Genomic DNA, 20,871 nt, shown 5'->3' with positions numbered 1-20,871 from the left:
TGGGACTTCTCTAGTGACGTTGAAGGTGTAGACAGTGTTGACTGGCAAAAGCAGAATAAATGTCGGTATTTTTTCGCTATTCTCATCACAAACACTATCGTGGGCTATTTAACAATACCGTGAGCTTTTCCACAATATCGCAATAAATATCGTACCGTGAGGTCAATATCGAAATTGTATCGTACCGTGAGATTTTGATACATCCCTACTCTGAATGCTGGACCAGGTGTGTTTATGTGCAGAATGGCTGGGGGACATCAGGAGTGAGGCTGTGCCTGTGCTTGTGTCCATGTCAGATGGCACAGCCATGCATCCAGAGTATTCATGGAGAATCTCTGAATGCTTATGCAGCTGGCGGGGTTCTTCCTCACAGGTACACACCTCAGATATGCAAAAGATACCTGGTGGCAACACATGCATACTCCTTCCTGATGTGTGATGTGGGCACTGGCAGGCCCGGTGGGTGATCACCTGGGGTAACCAGTGCACAGTGCTCTCTTAGCTGAACAGGATTGCTGTATCAACATCAGTCCCACTATATGGGCCAGTAGGCCTTAGTTCGACAAGACAGCAGAGAGGTGGGGTCAATGTCTCATTTTATAACTCTGGCTCTGCTCACCTATAGGGATTTTCTGATACCTCTGCAGGCACCTTTCCTGCAACTCCTGTGTGATTATGGAGGAATCTGCAATTGCTTGGCTGTGGGACAGCAAATATTTCGAAATTGGGGTGGTTGGACTGTTTAGGACTCATTATGAAAAGGGACCTGATGGAGGAAACAACAGAGGCAGATGTTTGGTTGGGTTCTTCATTTCCAGGTTGAAATACCAGAGCCTGTCCCTGAAGACTGCTCAGGCAAGAGTGGTTCATCCTCAATGCCTTGCTATGCAGGCTCTGTAAAGGATGGGTACCTCTGTGGTGCATTCCATTCACTTTGCTCTGGGAGACAGTAAACATCTCCCTCCTTGCTAGAAGGCCATGCCACCTATAATGGGGAAACTTGTTACACTTCCATTACTCTAGGCAACCACTTGTGTCTTCACACTACTCTACTCTACTCTACGCTGATGTCTTCATACCCCAATGTGTTAAAGACCCATTTGTTATTAGAGATGGGCAAGCTGTTAGGGCTGAGCATTAGTTTGGCTCCGAACAGCACGTTGTCCTGCCAAGCGCCCCACAATGCACTGAGCACTACACAGTGAATTATAGGGCCCTAAAATTTAAAAAGAAAAAATACTGTGCTAGTGTAATTGAGATAATAAAGCAAATGAATAAGCTATTTAGTGAGATATACACAATACAAAAATTAAAAAAGATATAAGTTGCGCTAAAATTGATAAGTTCCCATATAAATCAAATACTCCATAAGTGAAGATAGAAGCTGTCCTCAATGTGATAAAGACCACTCTCGGTCACTGTAGAAAGACAATATTATCACTGCCACCACCACCAAAAACTGAAATGGTCTCTTACCAGCTCACATTGACCCCACTGACGGGGGTCAGTAACACCTGTGGCTTAATACCCAACCAGGGTAATCGGGTCCGCCGGTCACACGCACGGAGGTGTCCGTGAACGAGCCGAGGTGGGAGCGCGCCTCTGGCGGCGCGCGCTCACCCGCTATTGGCTCCCAGGCTAGTGACGTCACTTTGCCTGGCCGGGGCTGACCGCCGCAGTATATGTACTTGCGGCGGTCGGCAACCGGTTAACCACTTCCATACAGTGCAGTTACACCCCCTTCCTGCCCAGACCAATTTTCAGCTTTCAGTGCTCTCACACTTTGAATGATAATTACTCAGTCATGCAAAGCTGTACCCAATCAAGTTTTTTATCATTTTTTTTTCACACAAATAGAGCTTTCTTTTGGTAGTATTTAATCACCACTGGGTTTTTTATTTTTTTGCGATAGAAGTGAAAAAAAGAGCGAAAAATTTGAAAAAAAAAAAAAACATTTTGTTTTAGTTTCTATTATAAAATTTTGCAAATAAGTAATTTTTTTTCATAAAATTTATACTACTACATATCTTTGGTAAAAATAAAGCAAATTAGTGGTTATTATTTAGTCTGTGTGAAAGTTATAGAGTCTACAAGCTATGGTGCCAATCATCGCCAATTGATCACACCTGATGTACCGACGGCCTATCTCATTTCTTGAGGACCTGAAATGTCAGGACAGTAAAAATACTGCCCCCTTTGACCCCTTTTTGGAAAGTAGACAGTCCAGGGTATTTAGTAAGAGGCATGGTGAGTTTTTTGAAGTTGTAATTTTTTCCAAAAATTCTTGGGAAAATGAGGAAATAATTTTTTTTTTATACACCCCAAAATACATTCTGCTACTCCTCCTGAGTATGGCAATACCACATGTGTGAGACTTTTACACAGCCTGGCCACATACAGAGGCCCAACATGCAAGGAGCACCGTCAGGTGTTCTAGGAGCATAAATTCCACATATAATTTTCTAGCGACCTATCACATTTTGAAGGTCCAGGAGCACCAGGACAATGCAATTACCCACAAAATGACCCCCATTTTGGAAAGCAAGCACCCCAACGTATATTCTATGAGGCAAAATGAGTCTTTTGAACATGTCATTTTTTTCCACAAGTTTATGGAAAATGTGGAAAGCAAATGAAAACATATTTTTTTTACACAAAGTTGTCAATTTATAAGATATTTCTAACACATAGCATGTGTATAGCAAAAATGAGACCCCATAATACATTCTGCTACTCCTCCTGAGTATGGCGATACCACATATGTGAGACTAATGCCCCGTACACACGTGCAGATTGTTGGCCGAAAAGATTCGGCCGACGACCGATCGGCCGATTGTAGGCTTGTTAGTATGATGCTTCCGACAGCCGACAGCGCACTTTCGGCCGAACAGAATCTGTCGTGCAAGCATTAAAATGTTTGTATGCCGACACCAGAACGGCCGATTGTTCGCCAGTCAGTACAGAATTCGGCCGACAGACAGCAGATTTGCAAGACTGGGCATGCTCAGAAAAGAAAAAAGACAAGGAAAGTTAACCATCACATGACATCACTTCTGCAGTCGGCTGTTGTTGGCCGACAAAATTCGTGTGCAGTCTTTTGCACTTTTCAACAGACACGACAGCCCTCGGACAAAAGACGGCCGATCGTTCGGCCGACGATCGGTACGTGTGTACGAGGCATTAGTCACAGCATAGCCACATACAGAGACCCAACATCCAAGGAGCACCGTCAGGTGTTCTAGGAGCATAAATTACACATATAATTTCATTACAACCAATCACACTTTTGAAGGCCCGGGAGCACCAGGACAATGGAAACCCCCACAAAATTACCCCATTTGGAAAGCAAACACCCCAACACATAATCTAGGAGGCATGGGCTGCAGATAGGTACTCAGGTACTCTGATGAGCTGCAGATAGGTACTCTAATGGGCTGCAGACAGGTACTCGGGTACTCTGATGGGCTTCAAAGAGGTAATCGGGTATTCTGATGGGCTAGTGACAGGTACTCGGGTAATCTAATGGGGTGGAGACAGGTTCTCGGGTATTCTGGGCTGGAGACAGGTACTCCGGTATTCTGGGCTGGAGACAGGTACTTGGGTACTCTGGGCTGGAGACAGATACTCGGGTACTCTGATGGGCTACAGAGAGGTACTCGGGTACTATGATGGGCTGCAGAGAGGTATTCGGGTACTCTGATGGGCTGGAGACAGGTACCCTGATACTTTGATGGGCAGGAGGCAGGTACTCTATTGGGCTGCAGATAGGTACTCAGGTACCCTGATGGGCTGGAGACAGGTACTCAGGCATTCTGATGGGCTGCAGATAGGTACTCTGAAGGGTTGGAGACAGGTACTCGGGTACTCTGAGCTGGTGACAGTTACTCTGGTACTCTGATAACAGGTGTTTGGTACTCTGATGGGCTGGTGACAGGTAGTTGGGTACGCTGATGACATGTTTTTGGGTACTCTGATGGGCCGCAGAGAGGTACTTGGGTACTCTGATGGGCTGCAGAGAGGTAATTGGGTTCTCTGATAGGGTGGAGACAGGTACTCGGGTACTCTGGGCAGGAGACAGGTACTCGGGTACACTGATGGGAATACAGAGAGGTACTCGGGTACTCTGATGGGCTGGTGACAGGTACTCCAATGACAGGTACTCGGGTACTCTACCCGAGTATGTGTCATCAGAGTACCTGAGTACCTGTCATCAGAGTACCCGAGTACTTATCATCAGAGTACCCGAGTACCTGTCACCAGCCCATCAGAGTACCCGAGTACCTGATGGGCTGATGACAGGTACTTGGGTACTTTGATGGGCTGGTGACAGGTACTGGGATGGGCTAGTGACAGGTACTTTGATGGGCTAGTGACAGGTACTCTTTATTGGGGGGGGCAATCAGTGTGTTCTGGGGTGCACTGTAAACGGTAACTAGCTGTTACCGAAATCTCCTCCTCACACAGGATCAGTGTGTGAGGAGGAGAACATGGTAAAAGCTAGTTACCGTGTTCTCTGTTGACATTCTGTGACCAGCTGTGATTGGACTCTTTACTCTGATCAGGGATGGACTGTGTCAGAGTGACACTCTCCATCCTCGATCGCCGCTCTGTGAACCCCTGGGGGCGTGCAGGAACGGTGTTCACGAGGAAAGTGCATGTGGCCAGCTGTGATTGGACACAGCCGGTCACATGGTAAAGAGCCATTTTGTTAATGGCTCTTTACACCGATCGGAGATGGGCTGTGTCCCAACAATGGCAATACTTCAGCTATGGCCATACAATTATTTGATAAGATCAGGTCGCCATTGCAGGGGGGGTTATCTGACGCTGCAGACATGTTCACTATTTCCTAGACCTCCATACTCCCCTAGTGCTGGCCTTGGATTTCATGCATCATACTCCTGAGACTAAAAGAGAGCATTGTGGGAACTGTTGTCTCCTGAGGAGATATTACTGAACTGTTCATAAACTACAACTTCCAGCAGGCCATTTGCTCCACAGGAGAATTGTGGGAGAGTCCATAAAGTGATCTGCTGATCAGGCCCATGCTCTCTTGCTTCCCGGGATCCATCGTGTGTGCATCAGTTCATCGCTGAGAGAGGGGACTGCGGCCTACTGCAGGACACCCAGCCATCTGCAGACTCAGCCCAGGCAGGACAGACAATGCTCACTATGTCGTGGAAATCCCAGCAGCCTTGCTAATCATATCGGAGTTGGTGGACCCACTGAATTAGCAGACCACAGCCATCTCAGTGTAGCTATGGATTACATAGACACCTTGTATGCTGTATTCGGAAGGATAGAGAAGTTCAACTACACCCACCAGCATAGAGGGTAGAGACTTTCTGAATACATTTCTTGAGTGGATAGAATGCCCAAATCACCCTCAAGAGGGGCTTAGACCCCAAGGATGCTGACCAAGTTTGACTGAATTGGGTCTTACAAGGGGCCCGCCCAAATAATCCAATCTTCTTGAAGTTCGTGTGGAAGGGAGCACAAACAGTCCCTACTTACCCTGAACTGATGAGTAAGGGACCCTGATGAGAAGTAAGGGAGGAGGAAGCTTTGTTGGAAGAAAAGAGTCAAGGGGCGAGAGAGCTAATTGTAGGAGGGGGGAAGAAGAAAGCCTCTGGCCGTGTTGTCCATGCAGAACCTAGTTTTTCGGATGAGGACAGTGAGATCGAAGCAGACCAAGAAGGGCATGTAAGCCCTGACAGTAAAAAATCAGTTTAGGACCCGAAGTCGACCTAATTGATGATTCAAGTTGCCCAAGTTCTAACTCGGATATACCAAACTCTGATGCGTATTGCTGAGGTATTGGCAGCCAGACAGAGAGTCAATGACCTCTGCCCCATACCTACTGAGGACAACTATTCCTTGCAGCCAAGAATGGAGATCATGCAGACTGACTATGTGAGTTTACTCTGCCCAACTAACACATTTCCAGACCAGGTGAAGGTCTGGGACCTTATTAGTAGATTTTAGATGGGGGAGAAATGTGATAGACACCCCCGGGACAGAGGCTTTTGGAGGGGAATGCAGGCTAGCCCCTTGCCTACTGACTATGGGCCCTGGCTTTTTACCACTTGCCGACTGCTCACTAGAGCTCTACTGCGGCAAAGTGGTTCGTTATCGTCTGGCGACGTAGACCTACGTCGCCAGACACTCCCCTTTCTCGGCGCCCCGCGCGCGCCGCCGGAAGCTCGCTCCCGCTGTATTCAATCACAGCGGGAGTTGGGCCAGGGGAGGAGCGGCGGCGATCGCCGCTGCTCTTCCCTGATCGTCGGGGGAATCGAGTGTGGAGATCCGCCTGCTTGTGTAAACACAAGTGGGCGGATCTCCTAAGTGACAGGCAGGGTCAGATTGCAGGGTTCAGCATAGCTGAACCTGCGATCTGTCCCTGTGTCACTCAGTCACCTCCCCCCACACACGTTAGTAAGCACCAGGCATACATTAACCCCTCCCTCTCCCATAAAATTAACCCCTTCCCTGCCAGTGTCATTTTTACAGTAACAGTGCATATATATAGCACTGATTACTGCAGTAATGTCAATGGTACCCCCAAAAGTGTCAAAAATCTCTGTCAAGGGTCCGATCTGTCCGCCGCAATGTCGCAGTCCCGCAAAAAAAATCGCAGATCGCCGCCATTACTCGTTAAAAAAAAACACCAAAAATGACAGAAATCTTTCCCTTAGTTAGTAAAGGCAATAACATTTGCGCAAACCAATCAAAATACGCTTATTGTGATTTTTTTTTTACCAAACAGGTAGCAGAAAACAAATTGGCCAAAAATTTAAAAAAATTTAGATTTTTACATTTTTATTTGGGGGAATTTCGTATAAAAAAAATGTGAAAAATATTATTTTTTCAAAATTTACGCTCTTTTTATAGCGCAAAAAGTAAAAATCGCACAGGTGATCAAATACCACCAAAAGAAAGCTCTGTTTGTGGGAAAAAAAGGACGTAAATTTCGTTTGGGTATGGCGTCGCACGACCACGCAATTGTCAGTTAAATTCGCACAGTGCCGAATCGCAAAAAATGGCCTGGAAGTAAGATAGCAAAATCCTCCGGTGGTAAAGTGGTTAAGGGAACACTACTCTTTGTGAGGTGTATGCTAGGGGGACCCTTGGAGTAATGTTACTTTGGATTCAAGTCCATGTCTCCCCAAGACACACAGACTCTGAGACTCTAGGCCCGGGGTCCCTATTAGGGCCTAGCTGCTCATTACCAATAGGGACTGCTCCAAACAGTCAGACACATAGCAGATGCTGAATCCATCACCAAAGTAAGTACAAGCCTCTCACCTCCATCACTCGACCATTAAAGGTCATTGCACTTTTAATCAGGGTAAAGACCAGATGGACTTCTGCCAAACCCGATCTCCTATGCTCTGCAGCGAACTCCAAGAACGATCAGCAGTTGTGCATCCCATAAAAAAAATGAAAACATCTAGTGCTCTCCATTTTTTTAAAAGGACATTTATTGTAAAGCTAAAAAGTTCTCACATAGAAGGCACTTTCCTAGTGCATTAAGAAGATCATATAACATATTGCAAAGGTGTGCTCCGATGCATCAATCCCTCCGGAGCGTCGCGGGTGACGTCACAACTCCTCCCCCGTACGCGTTGCGTCAGTGGGCATGACTTCTTCAGACTTGCAGGAGTGAGCGAAGAGGATCCAATTCCTTTGCCATCGGAGGTGAGGAGAGTGTGAAGGATGTTTGTGACTCTGGTAGCTGAAAAGCTGGGAGTCATATTTCTCTGGTGAGTGGGGAAGCACTACTAAGGGGGCGCCCTCACCATCACGTGTGTAAGAGGTGGAAGAAGGCGTGGCTACACTACAGCTGGCACAGATTGGAGCATGGAGAACTTTCACACCTTATCAACTTTTTATTCATTTGTGGACTTTTTGGTTAGCAAAATAAGTTTATTGAAGTAGATTCAAAGTGGAAGCAGTGGACTTGCAGAGAACACTATATTGTGTACAAAATATTGTATGATTACATGAATTTGCACAGGTTTTTAGTTTATTTATTGTATCGGCAAATATTATTATATTAAAGAAGTAGGTGCAAAGCGGAAGCAGATGATCTGCAGGGAACAGCATCTTGAGCACAAAGCACTTTATGTTGTATATGAGTTTGCACATGGTTCAGTTTACAGAATGTATTGATAAACACAATAAGATCAATGAAGTAGGTGTAAAGTGGAAGCTGTAGATCTGCCGAGAATATTATTTTGAGCACCTAGCACTTTGTATCCACATATTTTAGTGTATTTGTGATAATTTATGTGCACACACAATAGGACAGCGCTATGACACATAATGCTCTTCTAGTTGATAAAGGGAATACTTACCTTTGTCACAGCAGCAGTCCGGTATAAGTTATTTTTGTAGATATTTGAGTTGTTACCCATAGCGCGGGTTTTTTCCATTTATATTGGTGACATAATTGCCCAAATCTGGGGATCAGGAGCCATTTCCACCCTTTACTTTCGGCTGGGGTTCTTTGTATCCATATAACAGATGTTCTACATGACTAAATCTGCAATCAATTTTACTGCAAAATCAAAGGTGCCAAAATGTCTCCCCCGAGCAGTAATATATTTCTATCCCCCTTGGTGGGAGTGGAGATGACCCATCTATAAGGATATACAGTACATACATACACAGCACAAGGCCGTGTTCACACTACCAGATGGTTCTCAGGGCTGCAGTTCCTCTGAGCTCCACAAGGTGGTTATCTCACTTCTACCCAGACAGGAAGTCTCTATGGAAGACAGATAGGAAGTGATGTCAGGTACAGACAGGAAGTTTCGGGTGAAAGGTGAGTCGGGAGGAAGTAGAGAGAAGACATTGCTGGAAGTGGCAGCAGAGAAGGTAATAAGATCTTATTTTCTATTTACACCCAGTAACCCCCGTCATGTCCGTCCTCTTCCTCCATAGTCACTCTAACGTCTTTTATCTCCAGCAGATGATGATACACACATATATAGTGTGGAAACCTAGATTAACCCCTTCTGGGGGATTCGTTGATGAATAATATATCTTGCTTTCAAAGCTGGACATACATGGTTCAGTTTTATCGTTCAGCCAGCGGGCTGGGTGACAAAAACAACTGATTCCCCCTTCCACACATTGGAGGGGGATGGGGGAATCCCCCCCTCTGCACTATTGTATTCTGACAATGGGGGCGCTCCTCCGCTCTCAGAATACACAGATCAGGGATGAAGCTATTGGCTGCAGCCGCTGATGGAGTGACTTTTATCCGGCAGTGACCACACATGGCTCCCCTGGTTTCAGCTGGACTTCTAGTGATTTCGGCGGTGCGCTTCCGCTCTCGCCGCCTCTCTTCCCCGATAGTAGGGGAAACTGTGAGAAGACCCGCCTGCTTATGTAAACAAAGCAGGTGGATCTTCTCAGTGACAGACAGGGAGAGATCACAGGATTCAGCATAGCTAAACCTGCGATCTCTGTGTCTGTCACAGAACCCCCCCTCCCCCCACACGTCAGTAAGCATGAGGGATACATTTAACCCCTTGATCACCAACAGTGTTAACCCCTTCCCTGCCAGTGTCATTATTACAGTAACTGCATATTTTTAGCACGGATTACTGTAGTAATGTCACTGGTTCCCCCAAAAGTGTCAAAAATGTCAGTTAGGGGTCCGATCTGTCCGCGCAATGTCGCAGTCCCGCAAAAAATCGCCGCCATTACTAGTATATAAAAAAAAAACAATAAAAATTACATAAATCATTCCTGTAGTTAGTAAACCCGATAACTTTTGTGCAAACCAATCGAAATACGCTTATTACGATTTTTTTTTTTTTTTACCAAAAATCTGTAGCAGAAAAAAAATTGGCCTAAAATGTTAAACAATTTTGATTTTTAAATTTATTTTTTTTTGGTAATGTTATATAGCAGAATGTGAAAAATATTGTTTTTTTTTTCAAAATTGTCGCTCTTTTTTTGTTTATAGCGCAGAAATTAAAAATTGCACAGGTGATCAAATACCACCAAAAGAAAGCTCTATTTGTTGGAAAAAAAGTACTTAAATTTTGTTTGGGTACAGCGTCGCACGACCGCGCAATTGTCCGTTAAAATAACGAATCGCAAAATAGGGCCTGGTCAGGAAGGGGGTAAAATCTTCCAGGGCTGAAGTGGTTAAGTGACTTCCTCCCCTCCCCCTCATCTCCTTCATTATGTAAGTCATGCTGAGATAATCTCCCATTGGCTGAGCAATATTCTCATTTGTCTCTGAGCTCCTTCTTGCTATTCCTCATCCTGCCTGTTGTTTCCTTGGATTGATTTTCTGTGTAGTGACCCCGGCTTCATCTCTTGGATGCACTCGTCTGTTGCTTGTCCTGACCTTTATCCTGATTCCTGGATCTCCTCCTCATGTCTCCTTCATATCCCCTTACACAGCTTTTCTCCACACCTTCAGTGATCCTGGGGGGTGGAAACTTGGCACCAGCATGCAGAAAAAAATCCATCACTGCCATTAGAAGCTCTTGAGAAAATTGTCTGCTATTTACACTTCTTCCACACATCACCTGCTCACATGAGAGCTTACTTTCCTGGCAGCATAAACCGGGTTTTGGTCCTCACATCCTGATAGGACTGGTTAACTATACATTTTAAGCTAAGACCCAGAACAGCATTCTCCTTACTGTCCTTACCTGATTGGGACTGGATGAATCCTGTACTACCCCTTACCGAGTTCGCCCCAGCCAGGCTCAGCCTCTACTGGGTGGAGGTTCCCTTCTTGTACAGCCTCTAAACAAGCTCTTTGGAGGGATCCCCAGTCTAGTGTTCTCAGGGGTGTGCTGGGCAGCAATGCAAAGCACTTTAAACAAGCCTAGTTCTCTGTAGTGGTTCTCCTTTACTTCCTTTCTTTTTATGTTTCTGCTGCTGTTCTCCTTTTTTTATGTTTCTGAGCTCTGTAGTCCTCCTGTATTTCTCTGCCTTTTTCCAAGATTGCGGCCGTGCTTCAGGGCTTCTGAGGATGCTGGTAGGGAGTGACAACAGTGGGGACCTCCTTTGCCAGTTTCCAAGATGGTGCCGTAGTCTGCAGGTGGCACTGAACATGCTTGGCAATGACATCACTTCCTCCCTGTTGGCGCCAATTTTAAAAGCAATTCCTGTCTTTATGACTTTTCTGCACTGGCAGTTTTTCTTCACAGAGGCTTGGGGCGTGCGTCTCTTCTGGCATGCACCTTTGTATCATTCTTCCTGGCACATTGCATGTAAGTGTTTGAGGCTACATTAGCTTGTCACTTTGCTGGGTTTTGCTTGTATTGTCTGTCTATTCATGGACTATATCCTTTAGGTATTACTATCCTTCTGTCTATGTAATTCGCTGCCCAAGCAGACCACCCTCAGCTTACAACAGCTTACAAGATCAGGGGTTTGGTAAGTAGTGAAGATAGATCAAAAGAGAGCCACATGACTGATGCTGTCGTATCTTGACAGCCCTCCCAGGTCATCTAGATCCTCCTCTTCAAAGTAGAGAGAACCCTCTGGGCATGCCTCCCTCTCGAAGAGTAGACGTTTCAGGAGAAGTTACTCTGGGTCTTCCTCCCATCATCATCGCTTCCAGCAAGCAAGATCACCCTCTCCGCACTTGTGTCTGACCTCTTGGGTTAACCACTCAAACTCAGGGGATAAACTTGATCAGAGAATCTGTCAGAGTGTTAATTTTGGAGGCATCTGCTCCCGGCTTAGAGGCTGCAGCTCAAAGTACCACTGCTGCAGCTCCGCAAGCTCCCTAGGTTGGATAGCTCCTCTGAAAATGAGAGAATTTAAGGGGCATCTGGATTTGATTATTTTCTGGTAGAACTATTTTCCAGGTCATTCAAGGAAGCCATCAACTGGCAGAAGGTGGGGGAAGCACCACGCAAAGTCAAAAGATATTTTCCCATTTTCGAAAGGGTACCAGAGACCTTCCGCTTTATCTATGAAGTAGATGAATTTATCCAGGATGAATGGCAAAAATCTGACAAAAAGACAGGTATCATTGGGAGGCTCACAAGATTATACCCTTTCACAAGATTATACCCTTTGAAAGAAGCCAGAGTAAACCCTTTGATCACAGCTCCAGTTGTTGATGCATCTTTAATGCACTTAGCCAGGCATGTCAGCCTTTCCATGGAAAATGCTTTAACATTCTGGAATTTATTAGACCATAAAATAGATTACAAAATGAAATGAGCATATACATCGCCAGGAGGCACCTGCAGATCCCCCATTGCGTTGGCGGGAGCTGGGAAGGCTGTGTCTGGTTGGACATCCAATGTTGATAAGCGTCTAGTTGATTGAGCAGACTAGGAGAAGATATCAGCCTTGCAAAAACTCAAGCTGGCAAGAGAGTTTGTTGAGGAAGCATCCGTAGACATAATTATCTTGTCTGCAAGAGCAATGATGTCTTTCATCATAGTCAGAAGAGCTCTATGGCTAAAACCTTGAGCAGCGAATGCTGCATCAAAGTCTAATTCGTGTAAAACCTTTTATGATGGCATCAACTTATTCCGCCGTTTCCAAAGTACATGGCGGTAAGTCAGGTCTAATTCTGTCAGACAGGAAACCCAAACCTCAGAGGGGTCCCTCCGTCTGGATAAGTACAGAGAGGTCAGATCCTACAGACCAGGTAGGAGCCACTGGAAGAAGGGACAATCTTCCCAATTAGGCCTTCAGAAATCCAAGTCTTCTTCAGGGGGCTGACCAGCTAAAATCTTTATAAAGGCAGACCTGCTCAGCATAGCTGTGGGCTAGCATGATGTGGTTCAAGGGGAAACCCCCAAGCGATCATATCCAAACAACCAGGCTTCCCTCAGATCACAAGAGAAGAAAGATAGTGTTTAAATACATCATGGGCCTTCTTCAGAAATGTGATATCTCAGAAGTGCCAATATCTCAGCAGGGCAGAGGATTGTGCTCCCCCTTGTTCCTAGTTAGGAAAAAAATCAGGGAATCTTCACCCGCTACTAGACCTAGGAAGGCTCAAATGGAGCAGTTGTCTCGACTCCTCCAAGATAGGGAGCCTTCAATTAATACTGCTGGTAATAAATCTCAGGGACTGGATGCTGTCTGTAGACTTATCCGAAGCATATCTCTATGTGACGATTCATCCTGCTTTTTAGAGGTACTTGCACTTCACCGTTAATCACCAGCACTTTCATTTTTGAAGCCTGCCTTTTGGGATTTCCACGGCCCCCAGGACTTTTACGAAAGTTCTGTTTCCAGTTATCATGCTCATGAGAAAGAAGGGGCTATTATTTGAACAATATCCTGCTGCTCTCAGGGATATTTGCTGCAATATCGGAGACTTCTAATCTACAACCTTCAGACCTTTGGATAGATGATAAATTGGAAGAAGAGCAACTTATGCCCTACACAAAGGATGGTCTTTCTACCCACATTAGTGGACACGCAAGCCAACATGGTCCAACTTCCAAGGGAAAGATCGTCCCTTTAATTTGCAGAGTTCAAAAAAGCGTTGTCGGCAGTAACTCTGCCTGTAAGATCCTGTCTCATCATCCTAGGGTCATTGACCTCCACATTACCTATGATTCAATGGGCCCAATGGCACACAAGAGCCTTCCAGAGTTCCTTTCTTGCACAATGGGATGGAATATCAATGCACCAATCAATCATCATCCCCTACAGAGTGGAACAATCTCTTTGGTGTTGGACTTGGTTCTGCAACCTTTTGAAACATCGCCGATCATTTCCCATGCAACCAGATGTAGTGAATTTGGATGCCAGTCTGAAGGGATGGGGATAGTTTTGAATACCCTGGAACTAAGGCCAGCTATGCAAGCCCTGCTAACTTTCGGTTCTGTGTTGAAGGGCAAGAGAGTACTCCTACGCCAGGACAACAAGGTCGTGGAAGCCTACATTCAGGACAGAGGGGTACCAGGAGCCCCACTTTACTGGAAGAAATCTGTCCCATCCTAGACTGGGCCCAGATACACCTAATAGATCTAATCTCAGTATACGTTCCAGCAGCGGAAAACCAACTAGCTGATTCATTGAGCCTGACTTTTCTATCCAAAAATAGGTTGTCTTTGAGCCCCCAGGCCTTTTCTTTTCTAACCCAGAGATGGGGCATCCTAGAAATAGACTTGGTGGTAACTCCAGTAAACACCATGTGCTTATTGTTTCTGTCAAGAGCTCCATCAGCCTTGGCAGAGGGCATAGACTGCCTTCACCACCCTTGGAGATTAAGCCTGGGTTACATATACCCTCCAATTGCGAGGACTTTGGTGAGGCTCAGGAGGTCCTCAAACACAGTCATGGCGGTAATTCCATTTTGGCAACGGAGGTTATGGTTCATGATGCTGCTGCAACTCAGTGTGGAAGATCCAATACCTCTTGTATTAACCCCAGACCTTTCTGCACCCAGTAATGAAACAGTATATATGGATATGTGTTTTGAAAACCAAAGGTAAAATCCATTACTCAACTAATAAACTAAAATAGTAGTATAGAAATATATCAAATCATTAGAAAAACTCACAAAATGTGCATAACAGTAATTTGTTTAAAATAAAGTGCACTTGTGCTAAAAGTGCATAATAGTCCATATCAAACAATTAATAAAGTACCGAGTTCTCCTCCTTCAGTGAAAGCAGCTTCAGTGTGACAACATGAAAACAAATTGGTATACTTCCACCCGATCATGACACCTAAGTGCTCACAGTATTCTCACTTTAGTGAGTAATCAAAATGATTTTGATTACGCAAAGAAAGCCTCCTCCATTGATGCTAGCCCAGTTGTAGTCTTTTTTTCAGTTGATTTAGGTATTCTGTGGTAGTTGCCCCTTTGAAGGCTCCCTCACATACGATCAATAAAGAATAAAAAAAAATGCCTTTGGCATATCTTATACTAAGCATGCTACAATCTCTAAACATCACTTTTGGTCTGGGATGCCCTACGCGTTACAACAGGCCCACGTGACTTCATCAGGACCATTATACACCTTATCCCAATGCCCTCCATCCAGAGTCAGAGAATGCTATGACATCACACTGACCTCACATTTCCTCCGACCACTGTCCCTCCAACCAGAGTCAGAGAATGCCATGACATCACAATGGCCTCACAGCTCTTCCTCCTAACGTCCCTCCATCTAGTTTTTTTTTTTTTTTTTTAATGCTCTTGGGATGTGGGTGGACTCTTGGCATCTTCACTAGCAAACAGGTACTGTTGGTCCTGTAATGATGTCAGAATGCCTGCAACAAGCAGAGTGATGGTCCTGTGTGGGTACATTTTTTCTCAGTCTGAAGTGAGGCTTTATTAAAACGAGACCTAACTAAATAGGTGAGAAGGATTCTAGAAATACCATTTGATTTTACTATTTGTGTTCAGATCTAGAGTTTTCCTACTGTGAAGTCTGGAGATCATATGACCATCACATTGCCTACACCTCCCTCCTTGATAGAATAGAGAAATACAAAGAAGATTCTAGAAGTCACCAGAGAGAGATCATCAAGGAGAGGTGAGCGGTGCTGGGAATTCTGGGACATTATCCAGTAACAGACAAGGGATGTGTCTGGATGGTGACTGTATCATTGTGTGTGTCAGGTTCCTATAAGGTGTCAGGATGTCACTGTCTATTTCTCCATGGAGGAGTGGGAGTATTTAGAAGGACACAAGGATCTCATGATGGAGAATCAGCCGCCCCTCACATCACCGGGTAAGAGGAGACTTTATTGTAAAGGAGAGAGCAGTACGGAGGCTCCACCTAGATCCGCCATCATCTGATAAACACATAGAAACAATGTATTCAGTCAGTGTGTGTGTTTCCTACAGATGGGTCCAGTAATGAGAACCAACCAGAGAGATGTCCCCGTCCTCTGTATTCCCGGGATTCCACAAAGGAAGGTCACACCATCCCTCACCATCATCATCAGGTAGATGATTGACAAATTTTTGGCAGTTCTAATTTACAGTATATACAAGCATGTTTGTTACAATGAATGTTTTATTATATATTCAGAGTGGAAACCTCAGAGATGATAATTTTGTTGTTAAAGAAGAGTATAAAGAGGAGGATGAGGAGTATGGAGTGATGGAGGAGTTTTCAGAAGGAAACAAGGATATGATGGACCCACCTGATACCAGGAACACACCAGAGAGATGTCCCCATCCTCTGTGTTACCAGGATTCCACACAGGAAGGTCACACCATCCCTCACCATCAGGTAGATGATTGACACTTATTGGTAGTTATGGTTTATACACAGCATGTTTGTTACAATGGATGTTTTATTAAATCTTTCAGAGTGGAATCCTCAAGGATGATAATTTTGTTGTTAAAGAAGAGTATAAAGCGGAGGATGAGGAGTATGGAGGGATGGAGGAGTTTTCAGAAGGACACAAGGATATGATAGAGCCACCTAATACCAGGAACCCACCAGTGAGATGTCCCCATCCTCTGTATTCCCGGGATTCCAAACAGGAAGCTCACACCATCACTCACTGTTACAAGGTTGATGAGATGGAGCAAAAGCAACATGGACTCCTAGAAATGATGTGTGGATTTTTTATGTGACCTTATATTTTACATATGATTTTTTCTCTCATTTTCTTGTTTTAGGGTGAAGATCTGATAGACATAAAAGTTGAGGTTAAAGCAGAAGAAGAGATGTATGTGAGGGATGATCAGCGGTCTATTGAGGAGGATGGAATAACGGGGACATTTATAGAGGATGACACTCCTACAGAGATCAGTACAGGTGGGTCATTAACACTAAATACATTCCTCCATCCATACTGCTCACTGATTGGTCCAGAGTAGGGCAAGGACTGGGTGATATCAGCCTGTAATTCCATGGTCACTTTCCTGAAATGTGTTCCCTTGTCCTGTATTCCTGTATTTCTCTAGGATAATCTTCCTTCTCTGTGCTGCAGACACAATTTATGTATCTAGACTAGAATTATGTTGATTTTGGGGTTTAGCTGACAGCAAAATGTTGATTTCTACCATATGAGTTACTAGACCTAGGCATTTAGTGTATGTAATTTGGGTCTTTTGCTCCATGCCTAAGTCTAGCAAGATCTATAATAGAATAATCCTCTCAGGGTTACTCTGTTTTTTGATGGCTGTTCTGGGTGGAAGGATATGTCTGTAGAGTGACCCCTGCGCTATATACTCTATTTGACGGTGCTCACCTTCACTGGGAGTGAAAGACAGATACTTAATGGTTTGGATTGCTTCAAATGGGTTCTGTTTACACTTATGATAATAAAGGACAGTCGTCTCCTAGTTAATTGGCTCAAGTTGATTGAATCATTGTCATCTGTTAGTTGCTAAGTGGAAATAGTATACTGTTTGTGTTGGTTGTTCTTTAGATATATTAAATCTATTTCTGTATACAATTTCATCCGCATATGATAATGCAATCCGGCAACCCCTGACCTGATGGGGTAATTTGATCTGAGTAACTATTCAATAAAGGAGAAGATTCCAGTACAACATAAGTTGTAGGCTAGCTTTGTATGGGACGGCTGGAAAATCTGATATCTATGTTCACGACTGGGAGGAAGCCATATACTGACGGAAGTCCACAAGTACAGTGTGGGTTGCAGTTCCATTACATTGGTGGCAAGCTGTGGGATGCTTCCTGCAGTCTGGGACATCCAAACCTCCACCGGGATCCAAGGTCCGGATAGCAGAAGAGGAGAGGTACAGACTTAAGCCGCCATGGAAGAGGAATTCGGAAGGAGGTTGCGAGAGATGCTGATACAGTACAGGGGACCAGTGTCAGAGAAGGTCCTGCTAGGATGGCATGATGTATTCCGCTGGGACCTCTGGAAGGAAGCACTAGTCCGTGAGCAGCGACAACAGGGAAAAATCTTCCCCTCCTTCCAGGAAAGGTACTGGTCACAGTACGAAGTTCGAATTGTGTTTTTGGGGAGACAACCGCACAAGGAATGGAAACCTGAGTTAAGTAGGCTGCTCCAAGTGGAGATGCTGTTGGATGAGAGCTACAGAGCTCCCCGCTGGTATGTAACCCAAGTGTGACCCATGGACAGTGGACGACAGCCCAACCAAAGGCTTTTGCTATGGCGGCCCGGGGCTTTTACTAGAGAGGCTGTCCAAGGACCCCAACTTTGGGAGCGATTTAGAGTGTCAGTTAGAGGAAATTGAGGATTACAGAGAAGAGATCTTTAACATCTCTGAAGTGTTCTAATCACTGGAAGATTTGGAGTTTTTGGCCAATTAGGAATGGGAGCAGGAGATCGCCTACAGACGGCTGCTAGATTCTGCTCAGTGCCAGGCCTGGGCTCCCCTTGCCTGGGAAAATCCAGAAGTACCAGTTGACAGTCCAGAAATTCTGACAGAAGAATCGACAATGTGGCACAGTAATAGTGTGCTTTGCTCACCTGCACCCACGGTTTTGGATGCAGAGGTCTTATGGCGGATGGAGCAAGTGCTGACTCTCCTTGACGAACCTGTTTTGGGCTTGGATGGAGGAATGCATCTGTCCAGCCGCTGGATAAAGGTACGGGAGAAGAGGAAGCCATCTTCATTCCCCAACCACGGATCACAGATTTAATTGACTTTCCATCGGAAGATGATATGGATGATAAATCACCTGCCAAAGTGTTGGCACTGGGCCCGAGAGCCACCAGCCCATGCCCTGGACTTTCAGCAATTCCAGAGGCTGGGGATTTAATAGACTTTTCTGCTGAGGAGGAACATCCCAGTGAGCCTACAGCAGAAGAGTGGGCATCAAGGCAAAGCGCTGCTGACCTCTGCCTACAACAATTGGTGACCCAGGAAGATGTGTGCAAGACCACTGCCTTTTCAGTTTACTTCCCTGCAGAACAGCTGGCATCAGGGTCTAACATCACTGAGCGCTACCCAACACCAACAGCAGCTTCAGCCTCCCTGAGAGAAGACACAGCTCACCTTTCTGCTACACCACTAACAGGGACCTGGGATTTCCTGCCAGCAGCATTTGTGGAGTTACAAGAAACTTCTCCAGCCGAAGCGTTGACAACTGGACAGAGAGTCCAAGACCTCTGCCCCACACCTGTGGCAGTCCCAGAAGCCCAGGGTGAGAAGGTGGCGATAACTCCTCAACAGCAGCTACACAGTTCAGAGAAGATGGTGGTCATCCTTCTTCCCCAGCGAGAGATCCACAGTCTGGGAGCGGAGGAAGCCGTTTTCCCTCCCCAACAGTGTGCCGGAGTGGATTATGTGGAGTCTCCAGCAGAAGTGCTGGCCACAGGGCAGAGTGCTACCAACTTCTGCCCAGCACCTGCAACAGCTACAGAGTTCCAGGAAGCTGGGGCAATCAACCCCTCCCTCCAGTGACAAGCTGATGAAGTGAAGCTTCTACACCCAGCTGAAGCACTGGCAGCCGGACAGAGAGTCAATGACCTCTGCCCCACACCTACTGAAGATTACCCTTTCCTGTGGCCAAGAATGGAAATCAGGTTGACTTCCAATGTGAGTTCACTCTGCCCTCAACTAACAAAAGATGGGGTTCCTGTGGTAGTGGATGGGACTACATTCTTCACCTCTATATCCCAGGGATGCTGGACAGTCGGTCCAGATCCTCAACATTCTGACGAAGTGAGCTCGGCCACCCTGTCTTCTCTCCAGTGGCTGAAAGAACTCCTGGAAGAAGGGCCAGTCCACGCTTATCCCCAACGGCGGCGGATATGTTCTACAAGAGAGGTAGAGGTTGGCTGGGTGAGTAACGCTGTTTTCCGGACAATTTGTTTGGGGTACTGGGTTGGTGCAGACATTGGGAGGGCATGTGGAACACAGCCTACCTTAGAGAGGTTGGAAAATCCCTCTCTCACCCCCCTCGGCCCCTCTTATGTCTAAGTCACCCTGTGTCTATTAGGGACCTGTCCAAACCAGACTTCCACAGACTGATCGGCTATGAGAGCTCCATGCGCCCTGCTGGGACAAACTTACAAACTATGTGGAACTTTGTCAAGGAAGCTTCCATGATGGATTGACTCTTTGGGACTTGTTACCCGACTAACTTAGGCACAGATGGAATGGAGGTCTGGTATCTGGTTAGTCTACCTTTGGGGGGAAGATATGTGGCGGTACTCCCTATCACTGGGAGTGAAAGACAGATACCTAATGGTTTGGATTGCTTCAAATGGGTTCTGTTTATACTTATGATAATGTGTATTAAACTTCAATGGCAGAGACAGGCTCTCCTTATTGTTTGTGTATTGTATTTCAGAAGCTTGAGTTTTGCCGTCTGCTAGTTAATTGGCTCAGGTTGATTGAATCATTGTCATCTGTTAGTTGCTGAGTGGAAATAGTATACTGTTTGTGTTGGTTGTTCTTTAGATATGTTAATTCTATTTCTGTATACAATTTCATCTGCATATGATAATGTAATCAGGCAACCCTTGACCTGATGGGGTAATTTGATCAGGAGGGGGAGGTCCATGCTGTATATAAATTCTGTGTGACTGTTCAATAAAGGAGAAGATTCCAGTACAAGCTAAGTTGTCGGCTAGCTTTGTATGGGGGCGGCTGGAAAATCTGATATCTATGTTCACGACTGGGAGGAAGCCGCATACTGATGGAAGTCCACAAGTACAGTGTGGGTTGCAGTTCCGTTACACTCTATGTTGTACATTACGTACATTACATCATTCTGATACTATACAGTGCTATCTGTTGTATCTTATACAATATGTTGTAGATTACATAGTCCTGACTTCTGCTCTCTACCCACTGCTATATATACACATAATATGTATTCTCTTTTGTTACACCCATTTTCTACCAGCTGGACATTTTATATCTGATGATTTGATTGGAGCACAGACTTTTAAATGTTGATAATATCCTCCAACTTGGGCATACTCCTCCTATAATTCCCT

At 45.3% G+C, this 20,871-nt stretch overlaps 1 protein-coding gene across 1 annotated transcript in view; it reads left to right on the top strand.

The window, feature by feature from the left end:
• Positions 1–20,871, top strand: part of LOC309550282 (uncharacterized protein) — a gene marked incomplete at its 3' end in the record, with an annotated part of 308,158 nt that overhangs the window by 209,096 nt on the left and 78,191 nt on the right. The window contains exons 11-13 of the mRNA XM_082250687.1: positions 16,002–16,205; positions 16,286–16,492; positions 16,601–16,739. Of these exons, the coding sequence (XP_082106813.1) occupies positions 16,002–16,205; positions 16,286–16,492; positions 16,601–16,739 (550 nt within the window). The remainder of the gene's footprint in view (positions 1–16,001; positions 16,206–16,285; positions 16,493–16,600; positions 16,740–20,871) is intronic.

Source organism: Pelophylax lessonae (assembly GCF_965119305.1).
Source record: "Pelophylax lessonae genome assembly, chromosome: 3".
NCBI classification, from domain to species: domain Eukaryota; kingdom Metazoa; phylum Chordata; class Amphibia; order Anura; family Ranidae; genus Pelophylax; species Pelophylax lessonae.
The sequence above is the reverse complement of the archived record's forward strand: the minus strand, read 5'-3'. Positions and strand labels throughout refer to the sequence as shown.